Source organism: Rhinolophus hipposideros, assembly GCF_964194185.1.
Source record: "Rhinolophus hipposideros genome assembly, chromosome: 2".
Classification (NCBI taxonomy): Eukaryota; Metazoa; Chordata; class Mammalia; order Chiroptera; family Rhinolophidae; genus Rhinolophus; species Rhinolophus hipposideros.
The window spans coordinates 62,612,621-62,626,263 of NC_138048.1; the positions used below are offsets into that span (position 1 = coordinate 62,612,621).

A 13,643-nucleotide genomic window follows, 5' to 3' on the forward strand; every position below is an offset into this window, starting at 1 on the left:
TCATTATTTCTTATTCATAGGAATGTTATTCTCCCTACTTGCTTTGGGAGCTCTGAAAAGTTGCAGTTCACCAGAAGAAGCCTGGCCAGCCAGACCACAGTTAGCATGTAATTGTTAATGATGATGGATTTCAAGTCTGACTCCTCATTAGAATCACCTTGGGAGCTTTTTACAAAAATCAGGGTAGTTGGGCCTCACTTCAGACAAATGAAATCAGAATGGGAAAGAGGACGCTGGCCAACAGGGCAAATGTTTTAAATGTGCAGGTGATTTTAATGTGCAGCCAGGATTGAGAACTACTGAGTAAGGTGATGCCAAAAATAAGTAACTTCAGCAAATAAGAGCTAATCAGAGAAGTAAAATATGGGAACAGATCAAGGTAAAAACCCCCTCTCCCTCGCTTTAGGTTTAATGCATGTGTATGGTCAGGCTCATGACTCTGCTTAAAGGTCTAATCACGAGATGAGTAACTTGGGCTGGTGTCCCAGGTCATACTCAGTCTACACAGAGGCTACCACCTCTAGTTATTGCCGTGTATCGATGGCTTCTATGTAGCAGGCCTTCTGCCAGGTGCTTTGTGCACAAGATCCATTTAACGTCTTATAACCCCATGATCTAAATGCTGGTGATTACAGATCAAAAGGTAGCAGAGCTGGGATTTGGAGCTGAGTCTACCTCACGCACCAGGTGGTACTTCTTCCAGGGAGCAGTCTTGGGGTGCATTCGGGCAGCCAGGCAAGCTTGGTGTCCTTTAGGACCTGACTAGCACCTGGTTTTAGAATGAAAAGGCCCCTAGCAATCCACTCTGGCTTTCTGGAAAGCCATAAATCTACTTTCTCTTGGTGAGATGGTAAACTTGACCTAACCAGAAGTAGGGTTTTAGTGGTTAAAGGGAAAGAAAACCTGAAAAATAGTGAGATGCCCACCCTGTGTCCCTTCCTCTTCAGGTGGGGCCATGAGAGCGCTGTACGCCTACAGCCCTCTCGAGGACAGCTGGTGTCTGGTGACTCCGCTCAGCCACGAGAGGGCCAGCTGCGGCATCGCGCCCTGCAACAACCGGCTCTACATCACTGGGGGCAGGGATGAGAAGAACGAGGTCATTGCCACGGTGCTGTGCTGGGACCCCGAGGCCCAAAAACTGACAGAGGAGTGCGTCCTGCCCCGGGGAGTGTCGCATCACGGCAGTGTCACCATCAGAAAGTCGTACACCCACATCCGGAGAATCGTGCCGGGAGCAGTGTCGGTCTGACAGCGGGAAGGCGGAGCCACGCGGGGAGCTGGACCTTGACCTTGAGCTGGGAGACCTCCACACCCCTTGCCCTGTCCGTCCCACTTCAGACAGCAGGCTGGTCTTGGGTTTTTGGCCATTCATCAGGGAATCCCTTGGAAGTATAGCTTTAGTACACTTGTGAGCAGCCAGGAATGTTTGTATGACCTACCTCAGGAGAGAAGAAGAAGAATATTTAACATTCAGGACATACCTGCTCCATGCCAGGTTCTATGCCGGGAACTTTTGTGTGTCAAGTCACTTAACCATCATAATGACCTGGTGACTGACTATTAACACTCCTATTTTACTGGTGCATTTCAGAGAGGCTAAATGATTTGCCCCAGGCCACTCAGATTGCAAGTAGCAAAACCTGGAGTCTAAACCCAGGTTTTTCAATTTCCAAGTCAGTGCCCTTTATGCCATGCTGTCTATCTCAGAGCAGGAAACAAAAACAAAAACAATACCCAAAAAACTGCCTTGTTTTTTTGTTGTGACAAGTTTGCTCACTCAGCAAGGCAGGGAAATAAAGGTGTTTCTGTTTTCTTTTCTTTTTCTCCTTATATTTAAACCATATGGAATCCTTTCATATTGGAGCCTTGGGCTCATGGTCGAGTTTCTCATAGGTTGTTCCATCTGACGGGTCTAGAGTGATGAATTTGGGAAGGTCTGTTTGCTTTGAAAGAGATAAAAGACTTGTGTTCTGTTCTCCCCCATCAAAAGCCTCTTTTTTTTTTTCTCTTATGATCACAGGAGGCCCATTTGGGACGAGAACTGTCATTACCAGACAGAATTGTACCTTCAGCACAGTCCAGCATCCTGACCTCTTGATGTCTAACCATTGTACTGCCATGGACAAAAGAGGTTCCCGGATACTGAGACCACTGTTTTAGAAAAATACACACCCTAACACGGCCAGCCACTGCAGGAACGACCAACTCCTCCTGACAGTATACTTTTCACTTCTTAGATAGTGATTTAGGTCCATGTCCCTGAGACCCCACCCTCCTGGAAACTTAGGGTTTAGTGCCTTTTAAGCCCTTCTGTTTGTTTTTTTGGATCAGCTTGGCGCAATTTTGACTCAAAGAACAGAGTCTGTCCTTCACTTTAAGTGCTAGAGCTTTCAAATGAGCTCACTGGAAATTCATTCTAATCCCCAAGTTGGCGAAACAGATTAAGAGATCCTGTTTCATATGCTGTATTTAAAAAGCAACAACAATGGTAACAACATAGTAACTGCATTACCCAATGTGCTTTATTTTCATCGTATGATTTCAAATTTCTTTATAGCGTTTTATTTCATGTCAGATGTGGCATATTATGACTGTACGTCTCAGCAGTTTGGGAAGTTAGAGTTGATAGTGAATTTAGAAAAGTTATAATTAGAAGAGGCTAACATTCAAAGCAGATAAAAAAGATTTGGAATGTTACAAGTGAAATTTCTATTTATTATACTTAGATCACTGAGGATAAATGAAATGCCTGTTGGTGTATGAAAAGCTCTATGCCGAACATAGCAGTTCAGCTCCCTGCTATGAAACGTAAGATGGGAAAATACAAACATATTTGTAGAAATTTAGAACACATATATGACTTACTCATGAGCCTAATAATCTTAACAAAGCTCTCAATGGAAACAATTCAGCTTAGCAGACATTCAAGGAGTTCTTTATGTTTGTCGAGCCGCGGGAACACCAATGAATAAGACAAATCCCCACCCTGGAGACACTCAATAAACAGGTAAATAGGCCACTAGTCAATATTATAATTTTCCTTTTGTCAAGTTAACAACAAATGCGGTGTATGTAAAGTTAGGAGGCTGCATCAATGTCTTTCTTGTCCTTCCAAGTGCTCTCCCTGGGAGGCTGTGCACTTAGGTCCGTGATGTGGCCACTGATTACATGGTTGTCTTTCTTTGAGATCACCTTCAGAAACTATGAACTATAGGAGAATCGGTGGTATTCCAAAGATGGTTTCAGGGAAGAGCTTCCAAAGAGGATATCCAGTGACAGCATCACTGGCATACACAAAGAGCATCCCCTCCACAAGACATCTCCTTGTCATGGCTGTCGTTCGGTAAAAGCAGTGAGCAAATTCTGAGCCCATCAATGGGTCAATCCCATGCTAGGAAAGTGAAGATTTAGGGTCCCTGTGTTATAAATTTGCAGGACCCAAGTTTCAGGACTAGTTCAGAATACCTAAATGAAGACAAAGAAATAAATCTACGTGATGTTTATGTCACTACATATGCAGGTGACTTGTGGTAAAATCTCAGGTGGCTGGTCCTCAAGAAGTCGGGATTCTCAATCATGGTATGGGTTAGCAGCATACCTGCTTACTGAGACGATCCAGAGTTCTGCATGTGAATCTGCCAATCTGTAGCTTTTAAGGAAAGAAAAAATCTCAAGTCATTTTAGGGAAACTTTATAACATCAGGATTTAAGCTTCTAGGCACTAGCAGGGGACAGAAGCTCCTAAAATATAATTTTCATTCCAAGATAAAAATCTGGTTTGCAGCAAGTTAACTGTCATAACCCATGCCACCAGCAGGGGGATGAGGCCGACCTTTGCCGGTGACCCAGAAAGGAAGGGCCCAGGACTCAGGCTGGGACGGTGGGAAGCCCCAGCACAGCGGACTGGATCTTGACACAGGTCCTGTGAGTGAACAGCATCCCTGGCTGGGAGGAATAGGATGAGGTAGGAGGAGGTCACATTGAACGGAAAATGATAGGTCTAGAAAATGATATCCGGGGCCCTGGAGTTTGTGAACATGACTCCATTCTCAAGAATGGTAAGGGGAGAATAAGGAACAGGGGTTCCAGGAAGGAACCCACTTCTTAGAAGTGTGGCACAAGTTAGAGCAGGACTAGCTGTTGGACCCATGTGCTGTGGGGCCCTCTGAGCTGCTTGGCTGGGTCGCCACCTTAGTGGACCTAGAGAGAAGGAGGCCCAGAGACTCAGAGGGGGTGGAACTTATAGGGGAGGTTAAGAGATCCCTGGTTTTAAATGGGCAAGAAGCTAAGCACACCCAAACACAAACAAATTATATTCTCTTCTTAGCTCTCATCACATTCTGTTGTCAATGACTTCATCATCACACACACACACACACACACACACACACACACACACACACTGCCCTTGAACCCAAAGCAAACTATGCTCTCAGGGAAATGCAAATACCTTTTGCTTATAGCTATGAAAAGTATAACTTTGCTATTTATAAACATCCTTGAGGTACTGTTGTTATCTACTTATCCTACTTGATTTTGAAAAAGAAAAAGTACTCAATAAAATTTTCAAAGTGGGTAAACACCACTGGAATTTCTTATGTAAAGTTCTAACTGAGGGTTGCAAAATCATTTTTTCCCTTAATGTCTGATCTGCATGTTGTGATAGATCTCATAACACAAAGAGTCAGCCTTTATGGAAATCCACTATTATTTCAAATATGGCTATTATAAAACCAGTTTTGACAGGTTGGATTTTTATATTTATAGGTAAAGATAGTCAACACTTAGTTAACCAAATCCTTTAAGTATTTTGGTGACATGAGTTTGTATTTTTTTAAGTGATCAACTAAGGATATTATTGTTTTTGGTAAATATACAAATAAAGTTTTTATTTATTCAATAAAATATGTGTGGAATGTATAAGAATATATTGTATGTAATCACTAGGTGATTTTTTTTGCTTGCTTTTGCTTGATTTGCATAAGTGGTATCTGAATATAAATTTAGGAGGTGGAAATTTAAAACATTTCAGTTGGTTTGAGGGTTTAGATAAATTCTTAGGATAAGATTAATCAGAATTGGTTTATAGAATGGCAAAAAGTAAACAACTTTTCTCTCCTTAATGCCTCATTGCCTCTGAGCAAGCTTTTACCAACCAATTTGCCAAACTGTGTGACTCTAACTCTCATCCTGCCTGGTGTTACCTCTTATTACAGGAGACTCCCTTCCAGGTTTCTGATTTCTGACCTGACCTCTCAGCCCTGGGTCAACCAACCAGGTCACATTCTGTCTTTGAAACCTTATTTGATCTGTGCTTCTCAAATCAGGGCTCATGGAACTTGGCATATGAGATAGAGAGCTGTGGTTCTCAATCACTGGAAAACTTATCATCAATTTAGTTTGTTTTTGAGTACAATGCAAAGGTCCTATGCAATTGAAAAGAAAAACCTAAGGCTTTAAAAAAATGTGGGGTCACGTGAATAGCTTTAGACTGTTCCCCCTGGGACTCCTTAGAAATAGAGGTTTTTGCTTCTCTGCCATAGGGATTCTGGGTGGAAAACCCTGGGAAGCACTGCCCCGTCTCCCAGGTGGGACGTGTGCTGGAGTTAACCCTGGGCTGTGGATCTGACAGCCAGTGCACCAGCTGTGAGTCAAAATGGGGTTTTGGTCTAACTTCACCGCGGAACCCTCCAACTTCCCTCCCGGATCTAAGAGGTAACCTGATGCCTGGGCAGCTTGGCCAGAGCCTGGCACCTGCGCATCTTTCCTTGGCTCCTCTTTCTGCTCCTGGTGCCCTCTGCTGTTGTCTGGCTTCCCGCGGACCAAGCCCCCTTTCACTGGAGATGCAGCCTTTATATAGGATCTCAATTCTTCCCCACCTCCCATGGCCCAGGCCTCATTTTCTGTTCCTGTATGCTGCCACAATTAAAGACCCATGGCGCTGGGGTCTAGTTCGGGTCAGGTTCCACCTGCCCTAAGCTGCCGTACCAATCACTCTGGTTTTCACTTCCATGTTTGTTTCTAATGCCTAAGGATTTCCTTTTTCTTCTTGAGTGCTCAGATTCTCATTTGTTATTGATCTCTGCCTGTCAGGCTACCTTGACACCCGTGTCCCACCTCTGATCATCTGCCTGGGTCCTTAACTGGCTGCCTCCCCTGGAGTCACCAAACATAGAAACCTCATTACCCTCCTTGTCTTGACCTCTAGCTACCCCAGCACCCTACGCCTTCAGGGTGTCCTAATTTCTGAGGTTTGGAACAAGAGCAAAAGAGGATATGGGACTTCCTGGCTACAAATTCTTTAGGAAGGTTTGTATGTAAGGAAGCTTTTTTGCTCCCTTAGTAAAACGAACCCAGTTCCCCCAACTTTGGCCGTAGAGGGAGGGGATCTCATAGACCCAACTCTTGTCCCTATGAGGAAAGAGTCCTGTATGTGACTCTTCACCTAATTTCCCAAAGAACATCACAGACCAGGCTGAACAGTTAAGTGAGACTATACTGATCTTAGAGGTGGCATAGGGAAATAAGCACAGAAAGGAACAATGCCCTTGATAATGAGGATGACAAGGTTTGGCCATCCCTGAGAAGCAGTGTGTCCCTTAGGAGGTATGTGTGTAGATGATGTCAAAGACAAACAAAGCTGGACATTAATATGGTGAAGACAGATTTTATTCAGTCACTACTGACAGTAGGGGAAAGAGCTGAACCCCAGTCCAATTTGTGCAGACCTGACTAGGTGCTTTAAAGGGAGCTTGAGGGTGTAGGGAGGGGAGCCAACAGGGGCTCACGAAGAGTCAGGGAAGTGAAAAATGACAAAAGGTTGGTCAGTAAATGAGATTAGGCCAGCTGCGTCTGCTAGTTGTCAATCATGAAGTTAGGATTCTGTCCTCCCAGGGACACTGGGAGACTGCGGGCCTATCCCTCCTGATGATAACATATCAAAGGAATGGCTTTCAGGTCCTTGAGAAAGATATTCCTGGGCAGTAGGAGAGACAGACACATACATCTCAAAGGGACAGAGGCGAGATTTTCAACTGTAAGAACTTCTTAGTAAATGCTCTAAGAAAGGGAGTCAGGGGCCTATGGTCAGGCCTTGGCCAGAACAAATGGTAAATTCTTTTTGATGGTCTTGAGCTTTTCCAGATAGAAACTCACAAGGGGGGATGGGTTGTTCTAGGGATGTGAACTTAGGCTGCCAGCAGCCATGCTAGGGGGTTGGTCAAGTCATTTAGTGCAGGGATTTGGATGGCGTGTTTGTGCAAAGGATTTTTGCAGTTCTTAGTGCCCCAGGTATATTTGCTTTATGAGACACATATTGTTAAAGAAACAAGTGTGCCCACCACTTTTACTGCCGCTGGGGAAATTTTAAGAGAACTGACAATTTTCTACAAGCCAACACAAGCCCACTGTTAGAGTAGGAGTGTGAACACTTCTCCTTCTAGAAGGAGGTTTCAAAATGAAACCATTTTCAATATTTTTTATTCTATTTTATTAAAAAAATACTATTCACAACTCACTAAATTAATTTCATTACTCACCAATGGGTCTCAACTCACAACCCACATCTGAAGAACAAGGCTGTAGGGTGCAGACCTGGGCAAGAATGAGGAGAGAGGAAGTTGTGAAACCCCTGGTGTAACAGTTAGAGCAGAAACCGGAGGGAAAAATATGTTGGCACGAAGAAACTTATGAGTCTGACCTTAGATAAACTGAATTTTTGTGGGTGAAATTCTATTCTTTCATAATAAAAATATAGTAATAGGAGCAGATGGTGCTATTGAGTAATTTCCCAGAAATGTGGGACAGAGCCAGAAATAGTCAGAGACTGGGACAGTGACAAAGATAGTCTAGGCAGAAATGCTGGGATTTTTAATTATCAAAGTGCTTCCTGGTAGAATGTTGCATTACCAGAAATGGCCACTGTAGAAACCCTGAGGAAAAAAATGATACATTTGACTTTCTTATGGCTGAGTTGTAAATAGACGTTAATGAAGAAAATAATGGGATCTTCGTGAAACAATGCAACAAACACTTATTGAGTACCTACTATGTGCCAGGCATAACTCTAGGTACTAGGGCTCCACATCCACAAACAAAACAAGGTCCCTGTTCTCATGAGTTAACATTCCAGTAGAGAGAGATAGGCTATAATCAAAGAAGTACATTATATAATGTCAAGTAGTGATAAATGCTAGAAGAGCAGTAAAGCAGGGTAAAAGGAATGCATGCTATTTTAAAGAAGGCGAGCAGGGATGCCCTTGCTGATAAAGAGACAGTTAATCAGAAACTTGAGTGAAGACAAAGTGTGAGGCCTGCGAATATCAGGGGGAAGCCTGTTCCAGGTAGAGGTAACAGCTAATGCAAAGGCCTCAAGGCAGGTAGCTCAGTGTATTCAGGGAACAGTAAACAGGTCTTGGTGGCTGGCGTGGATTCAGAGAGATGGTAAGAATCTCAAGGCCACTGTAAGCACTTTGAGTGTAACCAGAGTAAGACGACAGGGCATAGGACAAGTTCAGAAATGCTAACGATTCATAAAGGTTACACACCCAAGCTTGTGGCTTACAAATTTAGTCTGCTACATTCACGGTGACAATGAGTCGCTAGAAACTGCTGAACCCCAGGTTTCTGTGAGGCCAACAAACATTGAGCTCTTTCTCCAAATCCTTGGTCTTTCTGACCCTGCCTTGTGCAGTCACATGGCGGTGGGCTGGGGCTGGCTCTCCAGACTGCCTAGTCACAGGAGTCTAGGAGGCTTTGGAGAAAGCCTCTCAAATAACTAAGCTCTATCTGTCATTCCCAGTATAAATGGAGTCGGCAGCACTCAGATACAAGGGCCTCCTGCTGGTAACGAGACCATCAGTGGGGATATTAGTAGGGTGGCACAAGGGGATGAAAGCCAAAACTTTGAAAGCCAGTGACCTCCAGGAAGCCGAGGTGATTTTTGAAAAAATGTGCACTGAGATTCAGTACATTAAAAAACCAAACTAATAAAAAACACCTTAGGGGTTAAGTGCAAACCATTAAAAAAAAAATCTCTGTAAGATGTATGGCAATTCAGATGCAAACTAAAAATTAGATGCTAAAAGTGTTATTTCCAGATGATTTTAGAAAATATGTCTTCCTGGGAGGAAGGTGAGAATCTGAAGTAGGAACCAAGGCTGGAGATGTGGTGGGTTAGACTAGGCTGCAGAGTTGTCACTGCACTTCCCTGACTCCAAAGGAGGTTAATAGTAGTCTGAACCTCATGAAGTCGTGGTGAAACTTAAACAGGAGCACACATGTGAAATCTCAGCTCACTAGCTGACAGACTGTAAATGCTCCATACAATTGACTGCTAAAATTGTCTTTCCTCAGAGTCAGTCAGACTTGCGTGCAGTTCTGACTTTGCCAATCACTCACTTGCTGTGTGATCCTGGGTAAACCACTGAACCTCTCTGAGCATCCGCTTGTTTTTTTTTGGTCTCCAAAATGTGTATAATAATACCTATTTTGTAGGGTTGGTGTGAGGATTAGCCAAAATGTGTATAATGTGGAGTGCCTGGAAACTCAAATATAGCATGTTCTATGATTATTGTTTGTAGTAATTATAACAACAATAACTAGAGTCTCAGAACAACTCTGGATATTCCAGGTCTGCTTCTATGACTTAGTTTTGGGGGAGATCGGGCTGCTATTGTTTTCGTGCTAGACAAAAAGGAAATCCTCATAAACACTTAGGGAGGAAGCAGGTTATGTTTGTCATGAACAGCCTTAATAATAAAAGGAGACGAAAAACAACACTCAGACACACACACCCTCACACACACCCCAGACCACACTAAGAACACTGGCCCTTGCCAAGTGTTCAACTGGGTTACAAAGGATAGTTGCATTCTTGAAAAATGAATGGAATGACTCTGGTCCCAGCCAGTGTCCAGCACGCTGCTGGGAAGATATAACCCTGGTCTCTGGGGCACTGTGGGTCCACATGCCAGAATAAACACGGAGTGTGTTGGTAAAGGACCAGATGAATGGATATGATCAGGCCATGAAAATGCATGCTGATGAGACCTGGGGAGCGTTCTCTCTTCCCTCAGCTGACCTTTGGCATCACTATATGTTTTAGGAAATTTAGTTTTGGGGCTTAGTGTTTGAATGCTAGTATTGTCGTTTTGCTTTAACTAACTGAATGAAGTATTTTAACTGTTGAATATAATGGGGAATTTAAATTATCCTGATTAGAAAACACATTTTCCATGAATTACAGACTTTGAAAATAAAATCATGCATGACTAACGATCAATTACTTTGCTCTAAATTTGTCTTTTCCCTTTCTGGCCACGAGATGGCAGGATGCAACCACTCTAGGTCCCACTAGTTTAGCGGCAGCTCTTCTCACACAGGTTTAAACTGGGGAAACTAGTTTTGTTTTGGTTCCATCTATTTTTTTTCCCCTTTCAGAAAAGAAACCTAAAACAATTTTGCACAACTTTTTGTATCCTCTCTAGCACATAATGGGAGGTATACCATTTCCCTGTATGAAGGTCTGAACCCCAGGTGCTTAACTCATCTTTTGAGGAACAGTGGATGGTACCAATTAATAATGAATGAGTGAAAGCTTAGCCTGAGGCAGTGCTGTGCTCGGAGTTTCATCTCATTCATTTTGCACAGAGACTAGAAGGTGTTACTTCCATTTTGTTGCATGGACATCTTGTAGGTAAGAGCTCTATTGTGAGAACTTCAAATGTGACTACAAGGGGCAAATGAATCTGGCTGAGACAGTGAATCTCAGGAAGCTACAGACCTCTTTTGATTCCTGGAAATGACTATAGCTACTGTGACAGAGCTATATACTTCTTGCACAAATAAGCAGGAAACATCTGGATAAACGAATCAGCACAAAGCCCCATCCAGAAATGAAAAGCGGAAGCTGTGGGAGAGAGGAGCCCATGATTACAATGGCCAGAAGCAGAGGGGCCCTTTCCCTGCAGCCTGGCACCCAAATAAGTCTGCCCTGGGGCCCCTGTATTCAACACCTACCACTCGCTGGCCTTAATTATGACTTATTCTCACTTACTCCATACAACCTCCTTTAGACATAGGTGTCATAAGGGCAGGAAGATGCACAAGGCAGCTCCCTTGAGTGACTGAAATGATTTCCTCAGCCTTACCCCGGCAGCCAACTTTCCGCTCAGGGAAGTGGAGACTAAACCGGAAATACAGGCCGTGGTCCTGTGATAAAAATACTCCCATTGCCGTATTACACACACTAGTCCCAGGAGAGAAAATAGTTTTGTTCAGTATGAGTATTCAAGCTTCCGAGCTTGTCTGTGACCAGTCAGGATCTAAATGGAATCCAAATGCATTTCTATCATGTGTTGGAGTCAACAGAGACAAGCCTTTTGACACATACAGTGAAATCAACTTCATCCAGGCTGAGATCTGTAAAGACAGTCTCCAAAAGTGTTTCCCCTTTTGCTTTAGCTAAGTCATGAACTAACTGAGCACACGCCATTGGGATAAACATTAGGTATCAAAGCTCAGGTACTACTACTTCCTGTTGCAAAACTAGGTTACATTTGCACTTCATAATTTTAAAACATAAGTCAGATCATGGCACTTTTCTGCTCAAAACCCTCTAATGCCTCACTACTTTCCTAAAGCCAAAGTTCTCCCAAAGGCCTAGAGAGCCCTACACACCTTGGTTTCCCTTTGTTTCTCTAACCTCATCTGGTTTCTTCCTTTCTTTTTCCTTCCTTCTTCTTTCCTTCCTTTCCTTTTTTTTTTTTTTAACACATCAATTCTACAACTAAGACAAGATTGCTCCTTGCAGCTCCCCGAATTCCCCCATCTCTTTCTGTTTTCTCTATTAGGAGTCAGCAAATACAGCCTGTGGGTGGATCAAATGCCCATTTTTGTATTATCCCTATAAATGAGATAAGGAAAAATATTATAATAGACAGGAAGAAGGTAATAGTGATATTTACGCAAGTGTCATGCAGGGTGGCCTGCGGAGCCTCTGGTCCTGCTCCCCACATGAGAACGCAGGACATGGTGAGGCCAAAAAGGAACACCCACGGAGCCATAGATACGGGAGTCATATTACTATATTCTCACTGGCGGTTGGGTTGGAGACACAGGAAGCAGGATCCACTCTGTCTGCAACCCGCCGTCCTAACAGCAATCCGCACTTGCCACCCACCATCTTCTTGCTAGCCCCCATTTTCTGCTAGCGTAGCCACAGCAGTTATATTAGTGGCCAATGGCTCACTGGTTACAGCTGACAGCCAACTAGCCACAGCTGATGGCCATCCAATCACAGTTGATGGCCATTTACTACCCGAGCCAGCACCTTTTCACGTGAGGACGAGAGCCTGGAACTGCACTCCTGGCTCTGTCCCCACAACAAAATTTTACATAAACTAGAGGGACATCTAATTTAGCCAGGGGTGAGGGAAGACACTGGAAATTTAGTGAGTGAAGTTTGAGCAAAGTTTTGCAAAAAGCAAGAAGGGGAACAGGAGTGGGACGTGTGTGCCAGGTAGAGGGGTATCAGCATGGAGGAGGGGCCAGAGACGTATGCTCCCCGGGTACCTGTAAGTTCTGCGGTGGGGCTGGGCAAACACCTATAATAGGTTCATAACATGCTAGAAGCAGATACAACCTAAAGGCCATCCAGTTCATCCCCTCCTTTAACAGATGAAAAATGGAGCCCAGGGGCATGAAGTGATTTGCTACAGGGTTAAGGTTTCAAAACATTAGAATGGAAACTGAGATGTCCTGACTCTCAGTGGCTTCAAGTACTCTTTTCCCTTCATCATGATGTTTTGGGCTTATACTGGTGAATATCTAAAATCCTCTTTGCTGACTATTAAATCAAACACAAAATGAAACTAGCATGGTATTATAAAAATACTGGGATTAAGTAGACTACAGTTCCATTTCCATTTCTACTACTAACATACTGGATAACCTCGAGCAAGTCACTTTCTTTCTCAAGGTCTGTTTCTTTATGTGTCAAAAGACTGAATTAGATCATCTTGAGTACCCCCCTGGCTCTCATAGGTCATTCTTTAAATATATTATTATTTCTAATAAAATGTATTATTGTGATTGCAATTAGTCCTCACTGCACCCTTCCTGGCAGCAGGTACCATGGGGTGTAGAGAAGTTGGGTCATTTGTCCAGACCCGGTGGTCAGCAGGCAGCTAGGTCAGGATTCCACCTCATCCCTCTCACAGCGCAGCCTTACACGACACTCACCAGTTTTAGAACACACAGGCTGTGCTGTGTCTGAATTCACAGGGCAGGGCCTGTACAGGGTCTGTGAGGAAATGTCCTATCAACGAATTCAGAAAGAGCACTTTAACTGGATAAGTGAAGCCTGGCACCATGGCGAAATGCTTCAGTTGCTAGACAGTAAGCTGGTCAGGTATCAAACCTGGTTTCGTGATTACTCATGTGTTCTCTTCCTTTCAGGTTTTGGTCATCTCCTTCCACAGTTAATAAAACTCACCCTCTTCACTGAATTTTTCCCATAAGGCTGCTTCTCCCAATTCTTCCTCTGCCTTATCTCTCCTTCCTCATTCTGATGTGCACATCACAACTCCTCTCATTTTCAAGCCCATCATCTTGAAGCAACGATATTCCTTTTCTGATCGTTT

The 13,643-nt window shown here is 43.6% G+C and overlaps 1 protein-coding gene across 2 annotated transcripts in view; it reads left to right on the forward strand.

The window, feature by feature from the left end:
- The window catches only part of KLHL6 (kelch like family member 6), an 89,105-nt gene extending 84,187 nt beyond the window's left edge, over window positions 1-4,918 (forward strand). For both annotated transcript variants that reach the window (XM_081074986.1, XM_081074985.1), the window contains exon 7: window positions 948-4,918. In XM_081074986.1, the coding sequence (XP_080931112.1) occupies window positions 948-1,249 (302 nt within the window). In that variant the 3' untranslated portion in view covers window positions 1,250-4,918. The remainder of the gene's footprint in view (window positions 1-947) is intronic.
- Window positions 4,919-13,643: the final 8,725 nt, after the last annotated feature.